Source organism: Dama dama, chromosome 17 (genome assembly GCF_033118175.1).
Source record: "Dama dama isolate Ldn47 chromosome 17, ASM3311817v1, whole genome shotgun sequence".
In the NCBI taxonomy this organism is placed as follows: domain Eukaryota; kingdom Metazoa; phylum Chordata; class Mammalia; order Artiodactyla; family Cervidae; genus Dama; species Dama dama.
The window spans coordinates 32,089,675-32,117,401 of NC_083697.1; the positions used below are offsets into that span (position 1 = coordinate 32,089,675).

The window sequence follows — 27,727 nt, forward strand, 5'->3', positions numbered from 1 at the left end:
TTTATTTGAAGCACTAATTTTTACTTTTATATAATGTTCAACATATAAATTTCTCCATAGTTAGTTTAAAATTAGTCTTGAATTGGGAGATTGGTATTGACTGCACTACTATACATACACTACTATGTGTAAAATAGATAACTAGTGAGAACCTACTGAATAGCACAGGAAATTCATTGCTCTTTGACAACTTGATTGGGAAGGAAAGCCAAGAGAGGATATATATGTATATGTATAGCTGATTCTGCTTATATGTATACATACATCCCTTCTTTTTCAGACAAATTTTATTTTCTTGGGCTCCAAAATCACTGTGGACGGTGACTGCAGCCATAAAATTAAAAGATGTTTGCTGTTTGGAAGGAAAGCTGTAACAAACCTAGACAGCGTATTAAAAAGCAAAGACATCACTTTGCTGACAAAGATTCGTATAGTCAAAGCCATGGTTTTCCCAGTAGTCATGTATGGATATGAGACTTGGATCATAGTGAAGACTGAAAATGAAAATCGCTCAGTCACGTCCAACTCTTTTCGACCCCATGGACTCTTTGTGACAGTCCATGGGATTCTCCAGGCCAGAATACTGGGGTGGGTATACTGGGGTGGGTAGCTGTTTCCTTCTCCAGGAGAGCTTCCCAACTCAGGGATCGAGCCCAGGTCTTCCACATTGCAGGCAGGTTCTTTACCAGCTGAGCCTCCAGGGAAGCCCTGAAGGCTGAGCACTGAAGAAGTGATGCTTTCAAATTGTGCTGGAGAAGACTCTTGAGAGTCCTTTTGACTGCAAGGAGATCAAACCAGTCAATCCAAAAAGACATCAACCCTGAATATTTATTGAAAGGACTGATGTTGAAGTTTCAATACTTCAGCCACCTGATGTAACGAGCTGACTCATTTGGAAAAGACACTGATCCTAGGAAAGATTGAAGGCAGAAGAAGAAGAGAGCGACAAAGGATGAGATGGTTAGATGGCATCACCGACTCAATGGACATGAGTTTGAACAAACTCAAGGAGATTGTGAAGGACAAGGAAGCCTGGCATGCTGCAGTTCATGGGGTTGCAAAAAATCAGACATGACTTAGTGACTGAACAACGCAACTATAGTTGATTGACTTTGCTTCAGAGCAGAAGTTAACACAACATTGTGTGTTTTATACTCCAGTAAAAACTAAAAAGAATATATGAGTCTTCTGGTGGCCTTTGGTTTAAGTAGCATTCACATTTAAATTTTATTACTAACCTTATTCTAGATCATACATGTTTGTTAATTCTTTTGTCTCTACCACACTTTCTGAATTTGTAGACTTGTCCTAAGCAACTTATGTGCAGAATAATTTGGTTGACAAATATTAATGCTGTTTTAAGAATTAGTTTATTTTAAATGCCCACAAGTCTTTCTGGTTTTAAAAATTAGGTTCTAGAAGATCAGAAATTCAAGTATGACCTATAGGAATTATTTTATATTAGTGAAAAGTGGCTAGATGTAGCTTGCTGACTATCCAAAAACATATTGCACAGCAAACTGAACTCAAATCTAGTGCTAGTCTTAAATTTTAGATAGCTCTTATAACTTAAATTGAACAGCTATTAAATTTTGGAGTAATTTTTGGACACTATACAGTTTATGCAGATAGTCACAGCTCTTCCCTCTATACCTCAATTTTCAATTTTTTTCATTGTTTAGGTGTCATATTAAATTAGTTTAAAAGAATACTAAAAAGTAGTGTCTGGAATCAGAGGTAATATATGGGATCTCACAGTCCTTTGCATGAAAAAATTGTCTATTTGAGCAGTCTATTTAAACCCTAGAAGATTTGTATTTTGCTAAATCAACATTTATTGTTTATCTTCTCCAGCTTTTTAGTTTATGGCACAAAGGTGTCACCAGTTTGATCCTTTGATACAGACAGGGAATACTTGCAAAATCCATAGCTATACTTTTCCTGATGAGTGATGCCAGGTTAGCTGGTATTCCTTTACTATAGATAATGCAGTTGAGAACTAACACCCAAAAATAGCTGGTTTAACTATTTGTGGCAGTTTTTACTGTTTATACCAGATTTTTCGTTCCTTATAAGGCATGTGAGGCTATTTGTTTTTGTGTACTGGATAATTATACTAATTTACATATGGGAGAGTCTGTGGGAAGTGCATCTTTGCTGAAAAGAGACCTGGGAACTGAACGTGTGGATAATAAAAGGAAGAGTAAAAGAATCATGAATTCTATTTACATATGTCACTTATATCAAATAATAGTATTCTTAGAGTTAATTATTTGTATCCAGAAAAGAGAGTTTTTATCTATGTTTACCTGTAGCTCTAAGATATTTTGATGTATTTAGTATACTATCTTGCATAATATAGAATCCCTATAACTAATCATTGGCATTTACATATTTTTTCCTAGTGGAGTGTGTGTGTCTGTTGGAAGAGTGAAGTGTACTATTCATGTCTATTTTGTGGCATGCACTTGAAAGAGAGTGAAGGTGTGGGACCTGAGGCTGTGGTACAAAGCATGGTATTAATGTATACTGTAGGGTTATGCCGCCTAGGAGTGTCTTGGTAACCATTCTGGACACTTGTGAGAGTGAACAAGGGCTCTAGTAATAATTATGCTGAAACAACAAACAGGTAAAACTTAGAGACATAGCATTCTTATTTGTGAATCTTGACAGTCCTGCAATAAAATGTCAGGCTATAGAGAGTACATGTTAGTGTCCACGGCTTAAGTTTGAAGAGCAGAGAAGTAGTAGTTTCAACAGTATTGTGAAGATTGAATATATTGAGATGAAAGTGAAAGTCGCTTGGGCTTGTCTGACTCTTTGTGACCCCATGGATTATATGCAGTCCGTCTAATTCTCCAGGCCAGAATACTGGAGTGGGTAGCCATTCCCTTCTCCAGGGGATTTTCCCAACCTAGGGATCAAACCCAGGCCTCTGCATTGCAGGCGGATTCTTTACCAGCTGAGCCACAAGGGAAGCCCTATATTTCTTCCTATAGGCCCTATAGGGCTTCCCTGTATTGAGATAATGTATATAAATGTAGCCTATTGCTTGTTAGTAACTGCTTAGTAAATGTTACCTATCATGTAAAAGAACTCATAGGTTGATACAAATATGAGGATTGGTGTTACCACTTGAAAATCATAAAGCACTGCTGTCCTTTTCTATTCTTTGCTTACCCTTCTGTTCATTATTTCATATCTTTAAAATGTAGTGCTTTCAGTTTGCTGAGGTACTGTGTTAATAAGCTGGTAGTTGCTGTTCAATCACTAAGTCATGTCCAACTCTTTGTGACCCCAAAGGACTGCAGCACACCAGGCTTCCCTGTCCTTCATTATCTTCTGGAGTTTGCTCACCTCATGTTCATTGAGTCAGATTATAAATTGTAATACTGTACATTAAGTTTTTAAAAATTGAAGTATAGTTAATTTACAACGTCCTGTTTATGGTACACAGCCTAGTGATTCAGTTTATTAGTATATGTATGTATATACATATAATGTAATGTATTTATATATGTATGTGTGTACTTCTCTGCATTCCACTATAGGTTATTGCAAGATATTCAGTATAGTTTCATGTTCTGTATAGTAGGACCTTGTTTATTTTATATGTAGTAGTTTGTATCTGTTAGTTGAAAGCTCTTGCTCTCCCTCTCCATATTTTTTAAAGAATTACTTATTTATTTTTGGCTGTGCTGGGTGTTTGTTGCTGTGTGCAGGCTTTCTCTAGTTGCGGCGAGCAGTGCACAGGCTTCTCACTGCAGTGGCTTCTCACTGCGGTGGCTTCTCACTGTGGTGGCTTCTCTTGATTAATGGCACAGGGCTCTAGAGTGTGAGGGCTTCAGTAGTTGTGTCTCGGGGGCTCTAGAGCACGGCGTCTGTAGTTACAGTGCTTGGGCCTAGTTACCCTGTGGCATGTAGGATCTTCCTGGACCAGGGATTGAATCTGAGTCTCCTGCATTGGCAGGTGGATTCCCAACCACTGGACCACCAGAGACGCCCTCTTCTCCATATATTTTTATTTGAATCTCATAAACTCAGCAAATCCAAAACCAAGTTTAATAACTTGTTCTTAAACTGGTTGTCTCTTCTATTCCCTTACTTGTTAGTTGTATTTAATAACTTTGACCTGTCAATTAATGGCTTCCACTGCTTCCATGTGGAAAGATAAAGTTTCAGCCTCAGGCGTTTTAGAGTCTTGCTCCAGTCTACTGTTCTGACTCTATCTTTGGTTTCATGAACGTTCACTTTAGACTCCCTGCTTCCTTACTGTCTCTCGATAAAACACTGTACCATGTCACAGCTTTATTCACCTTTCTACCCACCTGAAATGTGTCATACAGTGATTTTTCACTTGCAGATTGTCTTTTAGGTTGAAGTTGTATTTGATTAATTTGAGAGTAGTCATGGTCTTTAAAATGAGCCTTTCCTGGTTTGTCTGGGTAGTTTCTGGGATATTTAAAGTGTAATTTTCAGTGAAATTTCCTTCTGTGGGGTGACTACCAAGCTGGGTGGTCACCAAACTGGAGGGATGTTACAGGACATTGCAGTAGAGAATTTTGTTTTTAAATTGGATGTAGGAAATAGCTTGGCTGTCCAGTCTTTTGGACCAGGGATTGAACCTGGGCCATGACAATGAAAGCACTGAGTCCTGATCACTGGACTGCCAGGAAATTCCCCCTTTTAGGGTTCTTTTGAAATATGTTACTTCATTCTTTTTTGGTATATGTCTATAATTAATTTGACATATGTCTAAGATTGAAGGCAAAAGGAGAAAAGGGTGGCAGAGGATGAAATGGTTAGCATCACCGACTCAGTGGACATGAATTTGAGCAAACTTTGGGATATAGTGGAGGACAGAGGAGCCTGGTGTGCCGTATAGTCCATGGGGTCATGTGACTTAGCAACTGAACAACAACTATAACTGTAAACTAATTTTTGATCAAAGAATTTAATAATACAGCATGGCCATCATTCTGGACATTACTTCTCATTATATAGTACTACCACAGATTTATAAGGCATGGGAGGGACTTCCCTGGTGGTCCAGTGGCTAAGATTCTGCATTCCCAGTTCTGGGGGTCTCAGCTTGATCCTCGGTCAAGGAACTAGATCCCACATGCTGCAACTAAGACATGTTCAAGCCAAAAAAAAAAATGACATTGGAGCTTCCCCATAGAACAGACCACCGCCATAGAATTAATCTTAAAGGTTAAAATAACATCGAACATGGCTGTACTTTGGTGTGTTTTTTTGCTTTATCTAAGTTGAAAAAATGCACCCTGGTTATTTATATCAAAGTTAAGAGATTTTAAACAAAAAAATAAAACAGTAAGTTGAAAGAAATGAACAGAAAATGATTTTATAATGGGGCATGCCTCAGTAGTCTCAAACAAAAATGTTTTCCTTTGCAATAATGTACAACATAGTTGTAGAATCAAGAGGTTTTCAGGGTGAATGGTTGATTGTACGCTTTTTAAAGCTTTGAATTGTTGTGATAAGTAGATGGCCATAGCACAACATGACCTGACGAAATTTGTACTGAGAAAATATGTCCTTATAATATTAATGTTTTCATAAGTAATTTCCATCATGAAAATGATTTCTTACTAGATTTGGCCTGTGCCATGTTTTTGTAGAGTATTTGAGTAATTTTTATTGTGTCATGGAAACAATTGGCTGTTAATCACTTTTATCTTATTAAGAGGATTTGAGAAATTCAAATAAGCTTAAAAATTTGCACATCTATCAGATTCTAGATAGTAGCTTAAAAGGCTAAAAAAGACAGGAATTCCCTGGTGGTCCAGTGGTTAGGAATCTGTACTTTGATTGCAAGGGGCACAGCTTCCATCCCTGGTCATTGTGGCCAAGGAGGGGGGAAGGCTTATATTAAAAAACATGTCAAATACTGAAAAGAAGAGACAAAGTGTTTTAGAGTATTTTTCTTAAAATCTAGCTTGTTTGTGTGATACTGAAAGCAAAGATGAAAGATTTTAAAATAGTATACTTGTTCATACCTACACACATTTATTTAAAGATTAGTAGCTATTTTTAAAGACTAAAATTTCAATTAAAATAGAACTTTCAATTTAAAGGAACACTTTTTAAGGAAGTGAGCATATTTGGTTTTAGTTCTCAAATATCTAGAGACTTTAGATATCATCTTAGTCTTCCATCATTCTCCTAATGGTGAAAAGAGTAGAATAGGAGAGAAGAATGTACTTACTTAGGAAGTGACATTTTGTATCCTCTGAAACTTATAGTTACTCCTAGTGTAATTCATTGTTTTTTATGTGCTGCTGAGGTATTGATAAAAGATGTAAACAAACACTGTGGAATTGTACTATTGTGGATTGTAATGAGGGTTTTGAATTCATGAGTACATTTTACTAATCATTGTCCTTAAGGTAAATAAGAGAATTTGCAGTATTTCTTAACTTTGAGGGGAAGAATACCTTTTTTAAAAAAGTTCTTTTGCCATGCTGCATGCATGTGGGATCACAGTTCATCAACCAGGGATTGACCCCTGGCCCCTGCAGTGAAAGCACCACATCCTAACCACTGGACCACCAGGGGATTCCCTCCATCTTCTATTTTACCGTAATAATAAGGTGGCTCAGTGGTTCTGCTTGCCAGTGCTGGAGATGTGGGTTTGATCCCTGGGTTGGGAAGATCCCCTGGAAAAGGAAATGGCAACCCACTCTAGTATTCTTGCTTGGGGAATCTCGAGGACAGAGGAGCGTGGTGGGCTGCAGTCAATGGGGTCACAAGAGAGTCGGACACAACAATGAAAGTTAAGACTGTCTGCTAGCCCTGTTATCTGGATCATATGTATGTTATCTAGGTCTCTTTTTATAGACAGTTTAATCTCTTGATCATCAGTTGCTGTAGAAAATTTTCTTTGCATGTTTGATGATGTTTGACTGTTTGAATCTCACTCCTGCAGCTCCCTTTTCTCTGGTACACTGTCCCTGAAACCCACCTGCCTTATCAGTCCCTAATTGTTTCCTACTTTCTCTATTCACTCAGACTGCCCCTGTTTGGAGACCATCATTAATTTTAAGCTAGTGAAGAATGGCATTTGGTAATGATTATCTATTTGAAGATTTAAATGGATTGTGATGAGAAAATGCTGGTAAAAATGTGATATTAAGTCATTGGCTACTATATGTAAATTTTAGGGCCTTAACTACTCTGTGTAAATATTTAAAATTTAAGGAATTGAGCCAGTAAGTTTCTGTTGGGTGTAGTATTTTCCTCATTGGCATTATAGTTGTGAGCAAAATCGAGATAAAGCCCTTGCTGTGAGTGACTTCATAGGCTAGTAAAAAGTAGTTCCTGGAGGTGTCGTTTTGATTAGAAAAATGAATTTTTATTTTGTAAAATGTGTATCCTCTGTCTGCTCTGAAGTCTTTTAGATCATACATCTCTGATTTATAAAATGTTAATGTGAATATGTATCTTTATTGTTTTTCTGGTTCCATTTAAATCTGATATCCAAACCCTTGTTGCAGTGCCCTCCTCTTTTGTATCAACTTGTTTCAGTTTCTGGTCCCTTTTCTTAGCTGTCTTTTTGTTGACACCAATTTACAGTAGGGTGAAGAGTTACATAGATTAATGTGGATAATATGCATTATTCCCAGTCTCCATTTTTCCATGACATTTTAAAATGATGATGATAACTATGTCTCACTTCAGTTCAGTCGCTCAGTTGTGCCCAACTTTTTGCGACCCCATGGACTGCAGCATGCCACGCCTCTCTGTCCATCACCAACTCCAAGTTTACTCAAACTCATGTCCATTGACTCAGTGATGGCATCCAACCATCTCATCCTCTGTCGTCCCCTTCTCCTGCCTTCAATCTTTCCCAGAATCCGGGTCTTTTCAAATGATTCAGTTCTTCGCATCAGGTGGCCAAAGTATTGGAGTTTCAGCTTCAGCATCAGTCCTTCCAACGAATATTCAGGATTGATTTCCTTTAGGATGGACTGGCTGGATTTCCTTGCAGTCCAAGGGACTCTCAAGAGTCTTCTCCAACGCCACGGTTCAAAAGCACCAGTTCTTTGGCACTCAGCTCTCTTTATAGTCCAACTCTCACATCCATACATGACTACTGGAAAAACCATAGCTTTGACTAGATGGACCTTTGTTGGCAAAGGAATGTCTCTGCTTTTTAATATGCTGTCAAGGTTGGTCATAACATTTCTTTCGAGGAGCAAGTGTCTTTTAATTTCATGGCTGCAGTCACCATCTGCAGTGGTTTTGGAGCTCAAAAAAATAGTCTCTCACTCTTTCCCCATCTATTTGCCATGAAGAGATGGGACTGGATGCCATGACCTTATTTTTCTGAATGTTGAGTTGTAAGCCAACTTTTTCACTCTCCTCTTTTCACTTTCATCAAGAGGCTCTTTAGTTCTTCTTTGCTTTCTGCCATAAGAGTGGTGTCATCTGCATATCTGAGGTTATTGATATTTCTCCCGGCAATCTTGATTCCAGCTTGTGCTTCATCCAGCCTAGCGTTTCTCATGATGTACTCTGCATATAAGTTAAATAAGCAGGGTGACAATAAACTGCCTTGATGTACACCTTTCCTGATGTAGAAGATTTCAAATCAAGCTGGTGTCCAGCTTTTTTCCTTCGGGTCATTTGAAAATGACAGAAGTTGCTCAATTTAAGTTACCATATATCATAACAGTTTGACATGAAGGCAAGGATCTGTGTAGTATTGCCTTATTCACTTTATAAAGGTTTTTTGTGTGTCATGTAATATAGTTAATCATGCTCTCCAAACTTGAGTTGAACCGGCCCTCCCCACTAACCGCCCTGCCATGCACAGCACTTTAATGGTGTGTTAAAAGAAAGATGCTTCATTTTCCTGTTTTGCATGGTGTCTCATAATCTTATGTTAAATGTGTAAGTGGAAGATAACAATATATATTTTAAATTTGAGAAACATTTTGCTCTTAATGAAGAGATGCTGGAAGAGTCTGGTGCTTTTCTTAGAGTTTGGCTAGTTGTCTACTTTATCAAATGCTTCTCCTGTAATTCATTCTTTAAAAAAATGTTATGGACAGTATTGGTTCAGATTTATTTAGAGTATTGCTATCATAGAGATTAAGTTTTCCAACATTGTAACTTAACTATATTTCAATAAAAATGTACAAATAAATTTCTTGATGTTGTTTTTTCATGTTAAAAAGTTTATAATGTTTAATTATTTTCCACTAGGAAACCACCCCTACTCCGAATCCCCCGCCTACAGAGGAAGAGAAAACAGAATCTAATCAGGAGGTTGCTAACCCAGAACACTATATTAAACACCCTTTACAGAACAGGTAAGCTTTCTGACACATGGATTTTTTTGACTTGGGCAACAAGGTAAATGGTGAATGGGACAGGTTTGGAGGGGAAGGTTAGATAAGACTAGTTTTACGTATGTTAGGTTGAGGATTCCATTTTCTCTTGGATGACCAACATCTGGCAAGCAGTTGTACGTGTGAATCTTGAGCTCAGAAAGTAGAACTTTGAATGGTAGTTGAAACCAGAGTAGTAAATGAGTTCTCTTAAATGAATTTGACTCACAACAGAGGCTTGGAATATTAGCACATAGGGGATTTTTTTGGGTAAGAGTACCTATGAAGAAAACAGTCGTGGTGCAAAGAGAGAGGGGGTTGGGCAGGGATGGACTGGTGGTTTGGAGTTAGCAGATGCAAATTATTTTATATATAGAGTGGATAAACAACAAGGTCCTACAGTATAGCCCAGAGAACTACATAGTTAATATCTTGTGATAAACCATAATGGAGAAGAATATGAAAATATGTATTCATATGTATAGCTGAGTCACTTTGCTGAACAGCAGAAATTACCATAACATTGTAAATCAACTGTACTTCAATAAAATTTAAAAAAAAGAATGCCTATGGGAGTGTATAGACATATATACTGTATAAACTAGGACAGAGTGTTGGTCACGGAAACCAAGAAAATGGTTTATTTTAAGGACAAGGTACAGCATATATGCCCCAAAAAGGTCAAATATTCATTGGATTGAACAGTAAGTCCTTGCTAACATTGGAGAACGTTTAGTAGAGTAGATGATGGAAAAAGATTGGTGTAGTTTGAAGAGTGAATAGAAATTATACAAATGTATAGAGCAGGAATAGGCAATTTGAAGGAGAAAGTTCAGATGGTCTGTGAAGGAGAAAGAGCCTAGGGTATGTGGAGTCTGGATATTGGTTGGTTTGTATTTTAAGAGAAGTTTAGAAGAGGAAAAGAGAGTTTTGGATGAGTTAAGTTTTCATAGTTGCAGTGTAGTAGTTTAATACTTCAGTATATGGTTTTTCCTATCTCCACCCTACCAATTCCCAGTATGTTTGTGTTTTTACTTAATTATCTTTCTGGTTTATCTGATAAAACTTAACTTTAATTCACTGAGAGCTGATGGTGGGAAAACTCAGAAACATTTCCTCAGAATCTGGAGGAGAGTAAATTGGATAAATTAACTTTCGAGGATCTTTAATTCCTTTCATTCCCCCTCTCCCAGACCCTACAAGTCTATAATTAGGTTTCATTTATCTGAAAAATGTGTTGTCCCTTTATGTCCTTTTTTCCCCTTCATTATCGTTGTAGACCTACTGAAGTAATAATCCAAATATGTTTTGGTAGTTTTTTCATAGGAGATGGTTGATTCAGCATACCCTCCAGGGAGGAACAAATCAGTTCTCTAGATACTGTGGATTGTCAGCCAGTGTGTGAAATACCAAAGGTCAAATAGTTGATAAAAGGAAAAAAATTATTTTTCAGGAAAGCATTGTGCCAAAGTAATACTAAATTGATTACAGTTGATTAGTGGCAGTTTTATGTAGTTCATCCTAGCAGCAGTACTAAAACCTTTATTTTTCCCCCATCTTTTCAGTGGTATCGTATAAAAAGCTTACTGTCTTCTGTCTGTGAACACAGTTCTTCATGTTGCTATTATTGGGAGATAAGGCATATATCCCTCATAGCTTAAGATGAAATCTGAGATTCCTGAAAGGTGCCCTTAGCAGTGAACAAACTGATTAAATCCTAAAATGAAATTTGTGAGGATTTTAATTTCTCTTCAATATCTATTTCTTGCATAAAATAACATCACAGTGAAAACTGTTCTAAGACATTTTTGGTTCTGATTTTGGTAATTTCTTCATTATATACTTTTTGTAAATAATTTTGTAAGGAATTGTTTTCTTTAAAAAAAAAAAAAAACACTATAGTATTGTAGGAAAGATTAAATCATCGAGGCACGAAGTATACAAAGTGTAAGTTCTCTGTTTTTCTCTGATTCCTTCTTCCCCATTTTGTTTTGCTCCACTCCCCAAAATAGTGTTAAAAATTTGGTTTGTGTTTTTCCAAAACCTTTCAATGTACATATATATACTTTTTTTAAATACAGATTGCCATACTTTTGAGTTTTTTGTTTGTACATGTGAATTTTAAGTCTTTATTTCAATCGACAGCCTTGTTAGTATTAAATGAATATATAGTCGTGTATTTTATCAGGCTTACATTAATGAGTATGCAGATTTTTTAAATTTACGTATACATCCTTATATTTTTTTACACTTGTGTGAATATAGTGGTATATCTATATGGTAAAATTTCAGAGTTCTTAGGTTTAAGACTGCCCATTATCTACCTTTGTAGACACTGCCAAATTATCCTCCTTTATCTGCTTAGAATTACTGATTTCTGCATCCTTGCCAACTGGTACTGTCAATCTGTTAAATTTAATTGCCTGTCAGATTGGTTCTAGTCTGATTTGTGAAAACAATGTCTTATTGTTTTAAATGTGCATTTCTTCTATTGAAGTTTCTAAACAGTTTTGTTCAAGACAATTGCTTATTTGTGTTTTTACCTGTGAGAAATCTGTTCAGTTCTTATTGTCTGTTATTTTCTTTTGGATTATCTTTTCAAGTTTATTTCCAAGCATTGTACATTAGGGATGCTAACCCCATCCAAGGGGGGGGTTAGGTTGAAAGTACACTTCCAAATCATTTGTCTTTTAACATTGTCTAAAGAGTTATGTTATTTTAAAGGTTTTTTATTTTCATATAATCAAATACCAACTTTCCTCCATGGTTTCTGGGTTTCATGTCAGTCTTAAGAGAATTTTACCCACACAGTTATCCAATTTTTTTTTTTTTTTTTTAGCCCACACAATTAACTGATTTAATTAGCAGCCTAGAAGTCGTCTTGCATGTATATATTATGTTTATTATATTTTTTAAGTTATTTATTGTAATTATTTAAATATTACTTCTTTGGGCTCATGACCCCTTTACATTGTTAAAAATTATTGAGGATTCCACAGTGTTTTACAGCTTATGTAGATTTTCATCTATTGTCATTTGCTGTATTAGAAAATAAAATAATTCTCAAAAATGTAAAATTACATATGTACTTAACTCATTGAATGTTAATGTAAATGATTTTTATGGAAAAAATTTATTCAAAATAAAAAATACATAGTGAGAAGAACAGCATTTTTGTAAATATTTTAAGTGCCTGACTTAATAGAAATCAGCTAGGTTTTCATAGCTGGTTCTGCATTTTTCAGTCTTTGGAGATATGTTGTTTCAGAGGAAGTATAAGGATAAAATATGACCTCAAATATACATGGTTGGAAAAGGAGAAATTTTAATGGCCTTTTATAATTAGGAATATCTCCTTCCTTTGATACTAGGTTTCTTGCAGGCTAGTTGCAATGTAGAAACTGAAACCACATCCAAGAACTTTTTTCTACTCTGTTACTTTAAAATCCATTGATCTGTCTTGCATTTGGAATATATCCTTCTTCACTCATGCATACTACTGGTCATTTAGAAAATACTGGTTCAGTGAGTTTGTAGATCTAAATATTGGCATTTTTTCATTCTATGATATCAAAACAATAACATCATCATTACTAAATGCCTCAGAAATGTCCCCAAGTTTTGTTAAATTGTCATGCTCAATGGCACCTGCAGGCTTTCCAAAATTCTGATTTTTCTCCTGAAAGCTCAAATTTTAGCAACATGCTCACTGTTCATTTTTCAAGAAGTAACCATGCTTGATCAGCCTATTCTTCCAGTAAAAGTGGTGTTCTTTGAAAAAGCAACTAGTTCTCCTCACAACTCAGTTGCCTAAGCATTGTATTTGGTGTGCAGAAGTATTTTTGTGCAGAAAAAAACATGTACACAAATTGAAATTTAACAAAACAAGTATTTTATTACTGTTTCATCAGTGGCGTTCTTAACTGAAACTGACAGTTATTCCTCTGAGAGTTGATGATAATACAGGAACAGTGACAAACGGTAGACATGGGTGCCACTGTATGATTCTTGTTAGGCACATCACCGCTAGGTTTACTGTTGTTTTTGCATCACCAGTGAAAATGTCAACACAGTGAAAAGTAAAATATCTTAGGATTTTTATGAAATGGTTTTTACGTATCAGTGCTCCATCAGGGTCTTAAGATGCCTAAGGGGTCTTGTAAACCACATTCTGAGAATTGTTGATAGGCACTTAAGATGCTTCCAGTTTTCCAAATTTAAGAACCTTCTTGTACAAGTATTTTGCTTAGTCATCCAGTTATTTACTTATAATAAACCTTTAATAGCTGAATGCAATTTTTTTTTTTAAAGATGGAATGGAATTTTTTTATTTTCAGTTGAGGTGTAACAATTTCAAATGTACAACACAGTGATTCAGTATTTGTATATATTATGGAATGATCATAATCAACATCTATCACAATACGTATTTATAATTTCTTATAATGAGAACTTGTAAGATTTAGTCTCTTCACAACTTTCAAATTTGCAGTGCAGTATTATGAACTATATTTACTATGTTGTACGTTGCATCCCCATGACTTATTTATTTTATAACTGGAAGTTTGTACCATTTGATCCCCTTCATGCATTTCCCCACCCCTTTTCGTCTGGGAACCACCAGTCTATTCTCTATATCAGTGAGCTTGGGGTGGGTTTTTCTCCTTTTTTTAAAGTTTTTTTTAGATTCCATGTATAAGCAAAATCATATAGTATTTGTTTTTCCTGTCTAGTGTGTGATTTATTTAGCTTGTTACAAAGTTCTATGGTCCATCCATGTTGGAACTAGCAAAATTTTCTTCTCTTTTATGAGTGAATACTCCATTGAATATACACATTCATGCATACATACATATTTTCTTTTTTCACCCCCTGATGAACATTTAAGTTGCTTCTGTATCTTAACCTCTTGTAAAGCTACACTAATCATGGGGATTCATATATCTTTTTCAAGTTAGTATTTTCATTTTCTTCAGATAATACCCAGAAGTGGAATTGCTGGATCAAATGGTAGTTCTGTTTTTAATTTTCTCAGGAAAGACTAAATTAGTTTTAGACATCCAGGGTACAGTACTTGATACTGTGTGTTTAGTAGTTTTTCTGCCTTGGCTTTTTCAAAATATTTTTTTCCTTGATCAGGGGTTGGCAAATACACATTACCAAGTAGGTGTTGAAATGCATCTCATTTTTATGTCTGAGATTATCAAGCATTAATCATAAAGTTATAAAATATATGTCCACTTGGAAAACTGTCTTCAGACAACATTTTTATTAATAAGTGAAACTCACTGCTGCTTTGAACATGGATGTAAAACTTCTGTTGACACTGACTTTCTGTTTTTAGATGGGCACTCTGGTTTTTTAAAAATGATAAAAGCAAAACTTGGCAAGCAAACCTTCGATTGATCTCTAAATTTGATACTGTTGAAGACTTTTGGGCGTAAGTAACCATTTTAGGATGTTTGTTGTATTGTGTACTTTTTTATTTTAAGTTGTATTCACAAAAAGAAGGGTAAGGTGAAGAGTTAATATTTACTTTTTTGCTTGTCCATCTTCTCACAACTGTTAGAATTGGTGATTATTTCTTACCAGTTTTAGAAAGCTTCCATCTTGTCATCATTTAGCTCTGCCTCTTCTCTATTTCTTGTCCTAAGATATCATTCATTGAGAATCCTTTATTGTCACTGGAACTTCTGACAACTTTTAGGACCTTGTCCCCTTTCTTGGTTACCTAGGCAAATTTGCTCTATTTTTAGGTATTCCAGAGCTTTCTTAGGAAAAGAATGCTTTTCTTAGCATTTCTGCAGATGCTCTTTAGTATAAACTGTGGATTTCCTGTGATAAAGATACTGAGATTTCAAAGGCTGAACTGCTCATAAATCAGAGTTTATCAAAGAATGACAATATCTGTGGTGATAGATAATTTTATTATACTTTGTGGTCAACTTAAGAATACATGAAATATTTTTGAGATTTTGTTTCAGATTGAGCAATATAATTTAATTCAGAGCTATAAAGTTCTTTGCAGGAAGTTTTGGAATATTGATTCTTTAAAAACTGTTTATTTAGTATGTCTTATTTGCTTGAAAAATATATAGGGAGAAACTGTTGGACAACATGAAAGATACAGCTTATTAAAAACATGTTTAAGAGCTGTAAATTATCTAGCAGTTATCTAAGTATTCTAATTTGTTCAGTTGGTATATTTTGGATCGTATCAGTGATGTGATTCCTGTGTTTTAATGTTAATGCTTGGGTGTATCACACAGATTGTGGTTAGAAAATTATAAATTAATAGATTATGATTAAAAATTTTATACATATGATGTATACTTCAGCATATTAGGCATTTAGTATGCATTTGAATCACTGAAAACAAACAAAGCATAGAATAATTAAAGAAACTATATTGGGATCACTTTGGTCACTTTTAATTGAACTTATGGGCTTTTTTTTAAAAAGTTTTTAATTTAGTGAAAACATTTTTTTAAAAATGAACTTCATTTGAAACTCCTAGTAATTCATAGGTCTAGTTAAATTATGGTTCTGTTTTGCCGTTCATCAAAACATTGAGTGTTTTTCTTCTCTAGTTGTTTGTTTTTCTTCTCTAATTGTATTTTTTCAAGAGTTTTCTGAAACATAATAGTCTCCAGTACCCTGTGGAGGAGGGAGAGCAGAGTCCTGAGCTGTTCTCCCACTGAATAAGATTTGCATTTATCTGAGTTTGTTTGGCTGTCACCAGTTTTACATAATTATATCCCTAAATGGCCTCTAATTAGAACATGACACCACAGTTTTTAGGCATGTAAGCAATATTATTGCTTAGTGGATTTTTATGCCATAATTGAGAGATAAATCCTTAAGCTTTCTATCTTTGTCACTTCTTAGTTTCTCACTTTTGGTGGGCAAATTTAATGAAATAGCCTTTGAGGTTTGTTTTTTTTAATCTAGTCTTGTCTGTAGCATTAGGATTCTATTTAAGTGTGCCATTACAGATTCTAGTTGTAAACTTAGTAAGAGACCTTAGAGCATGATTAAGGAGAAAGAAGACAGCCGAAAGAAGCATTGGTCTTTTCTACTTTGAATGCCATTGAAGAATGTCCCTTCCACACTAGCCATTAATTGTGAAGAAATGGTGGTTCTAATTCTGTAGGTACTGTTAGTATCCATGTCTCTCTTCTTGCCTAGTGGAATCTTGTCAGTGACAATCTAATTTGGAAAGAGTTAACTATTAGATAAAATAACCCAGCAAGCTGTATGCTGTCTTAATGCTCTCTCATTCAAACTGGATTTGTTGTTAAACTGTGCAATGTCATCCAAAGAATCCTTGACTCTTTCTTAAAACTCTGCTTGAAGTACAGACTGGGTTAAAATAGCAGTAAGAAAATCTTACTAAGGAAAATAATACCATCTGTGTGGTATTATTGCTAGTCATATAAGATCATCACTTCTGTATAAAATACTGGAGACAGGCAAAGCATTCTTACTCTATTGCCAGTTTTATAACAATTTTGCTATGGTAGACTTCAAGAGATCAGGTGATCCAATCTAGCATTCTACCTTCAGGCTAGTGGAATACCTAATTCATCCCAAATGTTTAATCTGTTACATTGCTATTTGGGAAATAGTTTAGAAATACACATTCTGTGGTTCCAGCCTATATTTAAGGAATTAAAATTGTAAGAAGTAGGATGTGGAACTGTTCTGTCTTTAAAAGCTCCCGCAAAGATTATTATGCTTGCTGACTTAAACTAGTAATGGTGTGTGGTGTTTGGGGACCACTGATCTTTTCCACTCTTGCGTACTTTCACAGATAATAATAATGTTGACTTAGTTTAGTCATTGCAATCCTGATGATCAGGGAGTTTTTATCTTACTTTCTGTAGATTTGTCTTTGTGTGTTTAAAACTGCCTATTAGCCTCATGGATTCTTTCATTTACTTAAAGCCATCTTGTACCTCTCTTCTCAGTTTCTTGTAATAATGTGTATATATTAACTAATACATCAGAATTGTCAGGATAAAATCACTGAAGATACTTTCTAAAAATCATCAGATTGATTCTTAAAGCCTACTGTTATTAAGATCTGTTTGGTCTGTTTCAGAAATTGACTCCTTAGGGGGAAGAAAGTAAACGAGTTTTTATCTTGTTTATTTTTATCATATTCTCTGAATGTACATACAAACACCTAAACTCTGCACTACATTTTCTATGTTTATAATTGTTCTTTTCTTTTACCTAGTCTTTACAACCATATCCAGTTGTCTAGTAATTTAATGCCTGGCTGTGACTACTCACTTTTTAAGGTATGCTTAATTGGTGACTTCATATATTTATTATAAGACTAGACCATTCAGGTATTCATTAAAATCTTACTGTGAACTTAGAAATAGTTAATGTTGTGATGCTTGGAGAATAATTGTATTAGTTTTACCATATTTTAGCATAAGTATATTTTGGCTTCTTTTAGTATAAATAATTGAAATTAAGTGAGAGTTTGGCTGTATGGGCACATACTGTGATTGATTTTGAGGAGAGCTTTGATTATCCAGTCCTGTTTCTTCTTTATATACTTGAGTAGACTGAAGTGCAGAGTTTGTCAGGAGTATGTGCGTCCTTGAGATACTTTTATGAGTTTTGTCAGCTATTAGTGGGTGGGACAGTCATTATCTCTCTGAAGTGGGGTAACTTTTGTATGTATTTTTTAGATACAGAAATGTGTATATATACTCTGGTTTCTCTTCAGATCGTATAAATCTTTCGCCTTTTACTAAAGATTTCCGTGGAGAGGAACAACTCTGAGTCTTAAACTAATTTTTTGAGGCCTTGCTTTGGCAAGGCTAAAAAAAAAAAAAAAAGAAATGTGTATAGCTTCTCAAAGGTGTATGTTACTCAGAATGTTTTAGAATCTCCAAATTAAGTCAAACCCAATATTTGATAGCTACTAAGTGCCCTAATCAGGGCTCTGTTCTTGCAATTCCATGTTTTTGCAATCCCGTGCCTCTAGCTTTAAGTTTTGTGTGCTTTTCCCACTACCTCAATAACAGTTTTATGAGTATAAAGTAAACAACATGGTTGTTGCTTACTGCTTTTAGTATTATCTGAAGTTAAACTAACAATATTGTCTCATATTGTTGTATCTCTAACCTTGCAGGATGGTATTGAGCCTATGTGGGAAGATGAGAAAAACAAACGAGGAGGACGATGGCTAATTACACTGAACAAACAGCAGAGACGAAGTGACCTCGATCGTTTTTGGCTAGAGACAGTAAGGTTTTAAAATTATAAAGCTGTTTCACAATACTAAAACTGTGTTGCTAGTTATTCAGTTGCTAAGTTGTTTCTGATTCTGTGACCCATTGAACTGCAGCACTCCAGGCTTCCCTGTCCTTCACCATCTCCCATAGTTTGTTCAAACTAGTGTCCATTGAGTCAGTGACACCATCCAGCCGTTTCATCCTCTGTTGCCCTCTTCTCCTCTTGCCCTTAATTTTTCCCATCATCAGGATCTTCTCTAATGAGTCAGCTTTTTGCATCATGTATCCAAAGTATTGGAGCCTCAGCAGCAGTCCTTTCAGTGATATTCAGGGTTGATTTCCTTTCGGATTGATTGGTGTGATCTCCTTGCTGTCCACGGGATTCTCAAGCATCTTCTACAGCACCACAAGAGTCTTCTCCAGCACCACATGCTCAGCCTTCTTTGTAGTCCACCTCTCACATCCATACATGACCACTGGAAAAACTATAGCTTTGACTCGACAGACCTTTGTCAGCAAAGTGATGTCTCTGCTTTTTAATATGCTGTCTAGGTTTGTCATAGCTGTTCTTGCAAGGAGCAAGTGTCTTAATTCCGTGGCTGCAGTCACTGTCCACAGTGATTATGGAGCCCTAAAAAATGAAGACTGACTCTTGTTTCCCACATTTTCCACCTCTGTTTGCCATGAAGTGATACAACCAGATGCCATTATCTTCAATTTTTGAATGTTGAGCTTTAAGCCAGCTTTTTCACTCTGCTCTTTCACCTTCATCAAGAGGCTCTTCTTCACTTTCTGCCATTAAAGTGGTAGAAAACTTTGTTGCTTTTTATGTTGGTTACTCAAAGAGAAGATAAGGATGCCACTCTAGAAATCTAGATCAGCACTTAATTTTGTTCTATCATGTGAATGACTCATATATATTTACATACTAGTACAGTAAAATGCCCTGCCACATATTACAAATCCAGAAAGTGATTGGCAATTGACTGACTTACCACAATAAGGTCATCCTAGTTATTTCACTAAGTTCAAAATTATGGTAACTTTCACATTTTGTATGATACATGTTTTTACAGTCCTTAGAGTATTCCTTTGGGTACTCAACTTTTTAGATCTGTGAAGGAAATAGTGAAATTGTAGCTTGATATCATTCAGCTTATATGTTGTGATGTAATTTGGAACTTTTGGCTTCATACAACATTTATTAAATTGAGATAATAGACATTTTCTCTAGTGAAAGGTTTTAAACCCCAGGCTTTTAAGGTCAGGGATTATACTTTTTTTTGTATCCTGAACACTGGTCTGGACTGTAGTTAGTGTTTTAAGCATGCCACATGGCATGCACCATCTTAGTTCCCTGACTGGGGATCGAACCCAAGCCCCCTGCCGTGGAAGCATGGAGTCTTAACCACTGGATCACCAGGGAAGTTCGTGGTTAGCACTTACTAAATTGAGCAATAATAAATATTTCAGTAAATGGCTTTTATTGAGGAAAAACTTAGTTTTCTTTTGGGAGAGATTATCAGTAAATACCGTTTTAGAACTCTTTATTAAGTCATTTCAGTTTTGCAAGATGACAAAAGTTGTGGAGACGGATGGTGGTACAGTGTGACTATAAATATACTTAATATCACTAAACCATTCACTTAAAAATGGTTAAAATGGTAAATTTTATGTTACGTATTTGCCATATTTTTTTTTGTAATTAGGGAAAGTTCATGAAAAGCAGCAAAAACAAGAGGCATTTCATCCATGAGCAACTTTTCATTTATTCCATTAAAACTTGTTTATTGGCAAGTATAAGCAGCAGCAGAGCAAATGAATATTAATAAAATAATTCACTTTTTATGTGCCCTGACATCATTTGCCCAGTTTACTGAAAAAGTTAACAAAACTGTTAATGGTTTTGGTATTAAAGCATCAAATTAAAAAGGCCAGGACAAAAAACTATATATATAAACTTTCTTAGCTTTGTATATAAATATATGAGACATTTTGCAACTTAAGAAGCTGTTTATAATCTGTTGAATGTAAGCTGAAATTGAGTGTTTTCTTTTAAGCTGCTGTGCCTTATTGGAGAATCTTTTGATGACTACAGTGATGATGTATGTGGAGCTGTTGTTAACGTTAGAGCTAAAGGTGATAAAATAGCAATATGGACTACTGAATGTGAAAACAGAGAAGCTGTTACACATATAGGGTAAGTTCTGCTGTTTGTGTACTTTTAAAATAGAGAACTAAAAGCAGAACTGCTTTTAAAAAAATATGTTTATGTAGATCATTATTTTTCTTGTTTTCATGAACACATTTATAACCTTGAACTGCTGTACTGGTGTTCTGTGTCTGGTTCATCCTTTTTCATTTCTGAAAAATTTCTTTTTCCTCTCAATGGAGTATAGAATCACTGGAACACTATTTTAGCATGTCACATTTTATTTATCAAATGAGAATGTGTCTTTTCTTTAATGTACTTTAAAAACCGCAGTGCTAATGTATAATACTCAATACATTGGTGAATATTGGCAAATGGTATATGTGTATTTTGCCACATATGTGTACACTTACATGAAATTTCCATTGAAATATAAGTGACAGTAGCTTGGTTTTGTCCATGCTTAAAGCCCACATGTATATATTTTAAAACTTTTTTGGCAAATACTACCATTTGCAAAAATTGCCTGTCATTTTTCTCCCCCTCAAATGTCAATGTTAATTTTTACTAAATTTAAATTAGTAAAACTGAACTTTAAATTTTATATTGAAATTAAGTACAGGTCATAGGTCTCAATATGTTTGATTTGCCCCTTTGTTGATTTTTCCAACAATATGAATTCTATGAACATAATTCCTTTCTGGCAAGTATAATTAAAAGGTGTGGGGATTTTCTAGGTTTCATTTTCCAGAGGGTTTCTGTAAGAGAAAATTGATAATTGATTGTCGTCATATTCCTGATCTTTTTGTCAGCATTGAATCTTACTGATTGTGGGGATCTCATATTTCTTTGAAAGTGCATTAAAGAAATTAGATATGAATTTCTTTCCTCGGGAAGATTTTTAATTGTGTCAGTGTTAACAAGTTTTGAAATCTTTAAACATTTGACTTCAGTTTTTCAAGGAAGGATATTTTTCCACCCTTTCAAGTTGCATGGCTCAGTACTCTTGCTTTCTGGCATTTTTAGTGATTAAGTATAATTGAAGATACATTGTATCCTAATGTCAACCTGATATTAGTTGTAGTTTTAGGTATCATAAAATTATTTTCAAATACCTTATTCTAGGGAAGGTACTGAAATCTTCTGGAGGGTAGAGTATGAATAAATTTTCCGAGTATACTGGAGGATTCAGCTCCATGAGAAAATACATATCTTTATTTTTGTTTCATTTGGTGCTTATTTTTAAATTTTGCTCTTCTTAGATACCAGGTTTCTAGCCTGACCTGTGATGTTCTCAGATCATATGGTGATCTGTGTCCAGTTTTACCTTGTCAGCCTTACCTCTCATATTTACTTTTCTTGCGAGCTATAGCCAGTGAGCTTTATTTTTATTTTTCAACTTTCAGATGTGCTTCATTCTCTTAGCATTATACCTTTGACCTCATAAATTTAAAAGGAGAGATTTCTTTGTTTTCCAGGAGATTAGATCATTCTTATTAATGATATTGCAGCCCCTGTACTTACCCTCTTTGATACTCATATTTGTCCTTAAAATAGAATCACATATGATTTGAAAATATTACAAATTGCTTTCGAAGTGTTTAATTTTTGAGTGTGCTTTCTTGTCAGTAATAGATAAGGTAAATGTAATTGTAGTAACATAAAATATTTACTAAAGTTTATATGTAAAATATAATTGAAGCATTTTAGATCAAAAAATTAAAATAGGTGCATATAATTGATTTTACACAAATTAATTTTGCATGTGATGCAGCTCCACCATATGTATTTGTGATTATTTGAAAATAATCAAATACTCTAAACTATAAATACCATGACCCCAGGGACTGTCACTGCTTTTGCTTATTATTAATTTATTGATAATTACCACAGTACCTGGTACATAGTAGATTCTCAAATATTGGTTAAGTGATTAACCAAGATTGTAGTGAAAAGGAAGAGTATGTTTTGCTAAAAGGAAAATGTGCAGTTTCTTATTTCACTCTCTAGTTTTTTGGGTTTTTTTTAATAAAGAATAGTAATGCTGGATCTGGGGTGTATGTTTGAATAAAAATTAATGGCTACTTTTCTTTTTCTTCCTCTAGGAGGGTATACAAGGAAAGGTTAGGACTTCCTCCAAAGATAGTGATTGGTTATCAGTCCCATGCAGACACAGCTACTAAGAGCGGCTCCACCACTAAAAATAGGTTTGTTGTTTAAGGAGACACCTTCTGAGTATTCTCATAGGAGACTGCGTCAAGCAATCGAGATTTGGGAGCTGAACCAAAGCCTCTTCAAAAGCAGAGTGGACTGCATTTAAATTTGATTTCCATCTAAATGTTGCTAAGATATAAGAGAAGTCTCATTCGCCTTTGTCTTGTACTTCTGTGTTCATATTTTCTTTTTTTTTTTGGCTAGAGTGTCCATTATCCCAATCAAAGAATTACAATACACATCATCCCCAGAATCCATAAATGTGTTCCTGGCCCACTCTGTAATAGCTTAATAGAAATAACCATCACAAACACATTTGACCCATCTACAATATTAAAAAAAACACTTGCATTTCTGTACCTTACAAGAGAATGACTTTGTTTACGTTCCATTGTATGCAGGGGCATATTTTGCTGGTTTGAAAGAGTGTGATGCACACAGTTTCCTGGCAATTTCCTTTGTTTCTTTTTACGGCACTGTCTGTGCTGTACTCTTGCTGATGGCTGCTAGATTTTAATTTATTTGTTTCCCTACTTGATAACATTAGTGATTCTGATTTCAGTTTTCATTTGTTTTGCTTTAGTTTTTCTTTCTCATGTAACATTGGTGAAGGATCCAGGAATATGACACAAAGGTGGAATAAACATTAATTTTGTGCATTCTTTGGTAATTTTTTTTTTTGTAACTTAAACTACAACGCTTTGCTACAAATTTATGCATTTCATTCAAATCAGTGATCTATGTGTGATTTCCTAAACTTAATTGTGGATTATAAAAAAATGTAACATCATAATTACATTCCTAATTAGAATTAGTATGTCTGTTTTTGTATCTTTATGCTGTATTTTAACACTTTGTATTACTTAGGTTATTTTGCTTTGGTTAAAAAATTGGCTCAAGTAGAAAAGCGGTCCCATTCATATTAAGACAGTGTACAAAACTGTAAATAAAATGTGTACAGTGAATTGTCTTTTAGACAACTAGAATTGTCCTTTTATTTCTCCATCTCTGTAGAAGGAATTTGTATTTCTTATTGCAAGGCAGTCTCTATTGTGTCTTCTCTTGTAGTGTCTTCCACATGAACAGCATAAGTTTGGAGCATTAGTTTGGTTATTTTGTTTAATTTTTAATAAATTGAATAGGTAGCATCATATATATGAAATTAAATTGATGTGGCTTTTTTTTTTTAAATAAGGCTCAGTCCTTTAGTCTTAGGTAAATAATGTACTCTTAATATGTTAAAACTCATGAAAATTGCGACCTTGATGCATCACCATTTGATTGGTAGGGATAGTAGTTCTAAAACTTAGTTGTTAAATTGAGATGTTCTTCTTTAAATGTCAAAATAATAGCGTAAGGAAAGACTTGTAGGTGATGGGGGTGTATGCATTAAGAATTTTGTTAGTGTTGCTGTCTAAAGAGAATAGGAATAAACAGGTTATGAAGACTCATAGTTTTAATGCTAACTGGTGTATGGCTTTATGTAAAATTGAAAACTTGATCTACTCTTTAAGTGAATTTGAAAACAGCTTGTCTGTAATGCATAATTGTATATTTCAGATTCGATAAAATGAAATATAACTATTGTAGACGGAAGAGTGAGCTTGAACTGTAGGTAGAACAACCATTAGTTGAGAGGAAATTTTGTCTCTAGATGGTGATGATGAATTAATCATTTAAAACTGGTAAGTTTGACAAAAATCCTATGTAAAATAAACATGAAATTAATAGTACTGAGAATTTGAAACTGTTTAAAGGGTACCACAAGCTACCATCTGAGTACTGTCAATACCACAAACACCACTTGTTCAGTATTCTATAAATACTGTGTCTTTTATATTTATAATCTCAATATATGTACCTAATAATATCTTGTTTAAATCTGGGTGATTGGTTAAGGTGATTTATTGTCTTTTGGTATATGTAGTTGTGAGCACTTCAAGAGCTTGCTTAAAAGTAACAGTGGTAATGTTAGTATGTTGGCAGTGGGTGGCATTGGAGGAATGTATCAGAAATCAGTGCTTTATTAATTCTAGGATGCAGTCCTTTTTAAGAGGTATCAGCCTTTGAGAGTAGAGAAGAGATAATGCATTAAATGTACACAGTTCTAAATTGTTAAGAATCCTAATTTATGGCATTTTATTATCCTCATTATCAGCTGAGAATCATAGTTGGTTTTAAGTCTTTTTTTCCAGTAAGGGTGGAATGATTCTGAGTGTCTTTTGGCAAATATCACTTAAATATCACAATAACTTGCAAAGTTTATAACTATTAGCATCTTTTCTAAATATAAGATTAGATTGTGCATGATTTTCTAATTTACTTTTTCCTTTTTGTTCAACAGGATATTATAGCTTAAATATATTTTCATAATAGATTATTAAAACAATCTTTAATGGATAATTAGTATTTCATCATAAGGATATGCCATATTTCATTTAACCAATTTAATTGTTAAAATTCTAGTTCTTCAGAAGGATTTGAGTTATACTATGAAAGAATCAAAAAGTTAAAATCCTTATTTCATAGTTACTATGTGCCAGGCAGTGTTCTAAGCACTTCATATGCACTTTAACCTGCACAATAATCCTTTGATGTAGGTGCTCTTACCCCCTTTTTACAGATGAAGAAACAGAAACAGTGAGGATTTAAGTCACATAGTATGGATTTGAGTCCTGGAAATTTTGTTCCAGAAATTCTGTAAAGCCCATGATATGGTCTCAGAGGTATGGAGCCTACCTCATGGGCTACAGTAAATTGTAACAGATTGTAGTCAGTTTATGTAGGTCAGAACATTTTAAATTTTACTTCCTTTGTAATGAAACGTTTAAGAGATGGGGAGTCTCCTGAGGGTACTCTGTTCACACTCAGCTAATCATTTGGCTTTTTTTCCTGAGAACATGGAGACAAAGGTACAGGAGTTTAGAGGTACATAGATCAAGTGAATATTTTCATATCCGGTTTTAAGTATCTATGTCCTGTTATCTTCTAAGATAAATGGCAAAATAAAGCAAAGTTTTCGAGTTGAGATTCTTAAATGCTGAAGTTTGCATTCAAAAGGATAATTTTAATTTACTAAGGCAGTGTGATAATGTGATGTTTTACATTTTAAAATTAAAACAAGTTAATGACAAGTCTCTGTGCTACTTTTTATCTAATTGTTGGATTGGATTGTCTTCATTTACTGAGTCGAAGGAAAAAAGAACTGAATTTTCTCATTCAAGAGTTAGACCCAGATAAATGCAAGGTTTCAGATCAAATTGACCCTAGGTAGTGCTAGCAGGTGTTTCTCTAGACCAGTATAGAAATTGTGTATCTAGAAACTTATACAGAAATCAGATATTGCTGTGACATTGTGTGTATGGAAGTTGCTTCAGTTGTATCTGACTGTAGCCTACCAGGCTCCTCTGTCCATGGAATTCTCCAAGCAAGAATACTGGAAGTGGGTTGCTATGCCCTCCTCCAGGGGGTCTTCTGATCCATGGATCACACCCATGTGTCTCATATCTCCTGCATTGGCAAGTGGGTTCTTTACCTCTTGCACCACTTGGGAAGAAGTATGTGCTATATATATATTTACATTTGTGACAGGAGTGTGCATTTTGGGGTTTAAACCTGCTCCTTTATCACATACAGTTGAAGAGACACCCCTCTTAGGTTGTTGTCTTCAGTAGCCCGGATCAGCTCATTTGCCCATCAGTTGCTAAAAACAACCAGCTCATTATCTCTACTTCTCAACTCACAACTAATGGACTTAGTGTGGAAGTTTCAGCCCCAGTCTGTAGCATCTTGCAATAATACTTTTTTGTATCTTGCTTACTGTGAATTTCGAAGTAGACATGAGGTAGTTACCCTGACACCTTGGATGGTTTCATGTTTTAATATTCTTGTGATTACTTATTTTACTGCCAGAAGCAAAAAAATGAAACTGGGTGTGAGGTCACATGTGCTATACCTTTCCCAATTCACAGGAACCAGATTCCATGTTTTAATCTTGCCCCCTTTTCTTTTTACTTCTGAGCTTGTAAATTCTTAATAGTTTTGCACAAAAGTTATATCCCTACTTTTTCTCCAAAAAACGCATTTTGAGTACCTCAGCTTATTGTGCTGTAGCTGGCTGGGTGTACAGAAGAAAACAAAATAGACTGGTCTGTGCTCTAAACTTTTAAAAGCAGGTATCCAAAATAATTCTTTCCACAGTTTCTGCAAATAGCTTGTATTACTGTAATAGAGTTTCTGTTACTAGGGATTAGTAGTCTATAGGTAAATATAAAACACCCTTTCAGCACTAACTTACAGTGAGTCTAAATGGGTCACACTACATAGGAGGACTCGACCAAACCCCCATGTGTAAATTACAGCTTTTGTAAGACTTAACTTCTACTTTACATTGTTGAAATCTGTATGACTCTCCAAGTAGTTTTGTGGGTGTGGCTCTTTTTCAGCCATGAGATTGTGCTTTTAAAGTTTCGTTGTTTTAGCATACTTTTGAATTTGTTGAAGCATTTTAAATGTGACTGTCTGCTTTGATGTGGTTTTGCAGATGGCAGTTCTCCGTTTAGTCACCTGTTTTTTTTTCAGTGTTTGACCAGACATAACATACCTGTTTTGACTACAGAAAGGTAGAAGGTGACAATTTCCTACCTCCTTCAATCCTGCTTTTCTTTTTCAAGGTACCACTCCAGTTTCTTATAGACGTCTAAGAATTTTCTGTGCATACACCAGCTACATGTGACTTTTTTCTTTGG

The 27,727-nt window shown here is 34.8% G+C and overlaps 1 protein-coding gene and 1 non-coding gene across 2 annotated transcripts in view; both read left to right on the top strand.

The window, feature by feature from the left end:
• EIF4E (eukaryotic translation initiation factor 4E) overlaps positions 1 to 24,445 on the top strand; it is a 39,015-nt gene extending 14,570 nt beyond the window's left edge. The window contains exons 2-7 of the mRNA XM_061164361.1: positions 9,232 to 9,338; positions 14,701 to 14,796; positions 17,599 to 17,662; positions 18,511 to 18,624; positions 20,674 to 20,813; positions 22,871 to 24,445. Of these exons, the coding sequence (XP_061020344.1) occupies positions 9,232 to 9,338; positions 14,701 to 14,796; positions 17,599 to 17,662; positions 18,511 to 18,624; positions 20,674 to 20,813; positions 22,871 to 22,985 (636 nt within the window). The 3' untranslated portion in view covers positions 22,986 to 24,445. The remainder of the gene's footprint in view (positions 1 to 9,231; positions 9,339 to 14,700; positions 14,797 to 17,598; positions 17,663 to 18,510; positions 18,625 to 20,673; positions 20,814 to 22,870) is intronic.
• Positions 18,083 to 18,198, top strand: LOC133071965 (U5 spliceosomal RNA). The gene has a single exon (XR_009696578.1). It is a non-coding gene; the product is annotated as a U5 spliceosomal RNA (small nuclear RNA).
• Positions 24,446 to 27,727: the final 3,282 nt, after the last annotated feature.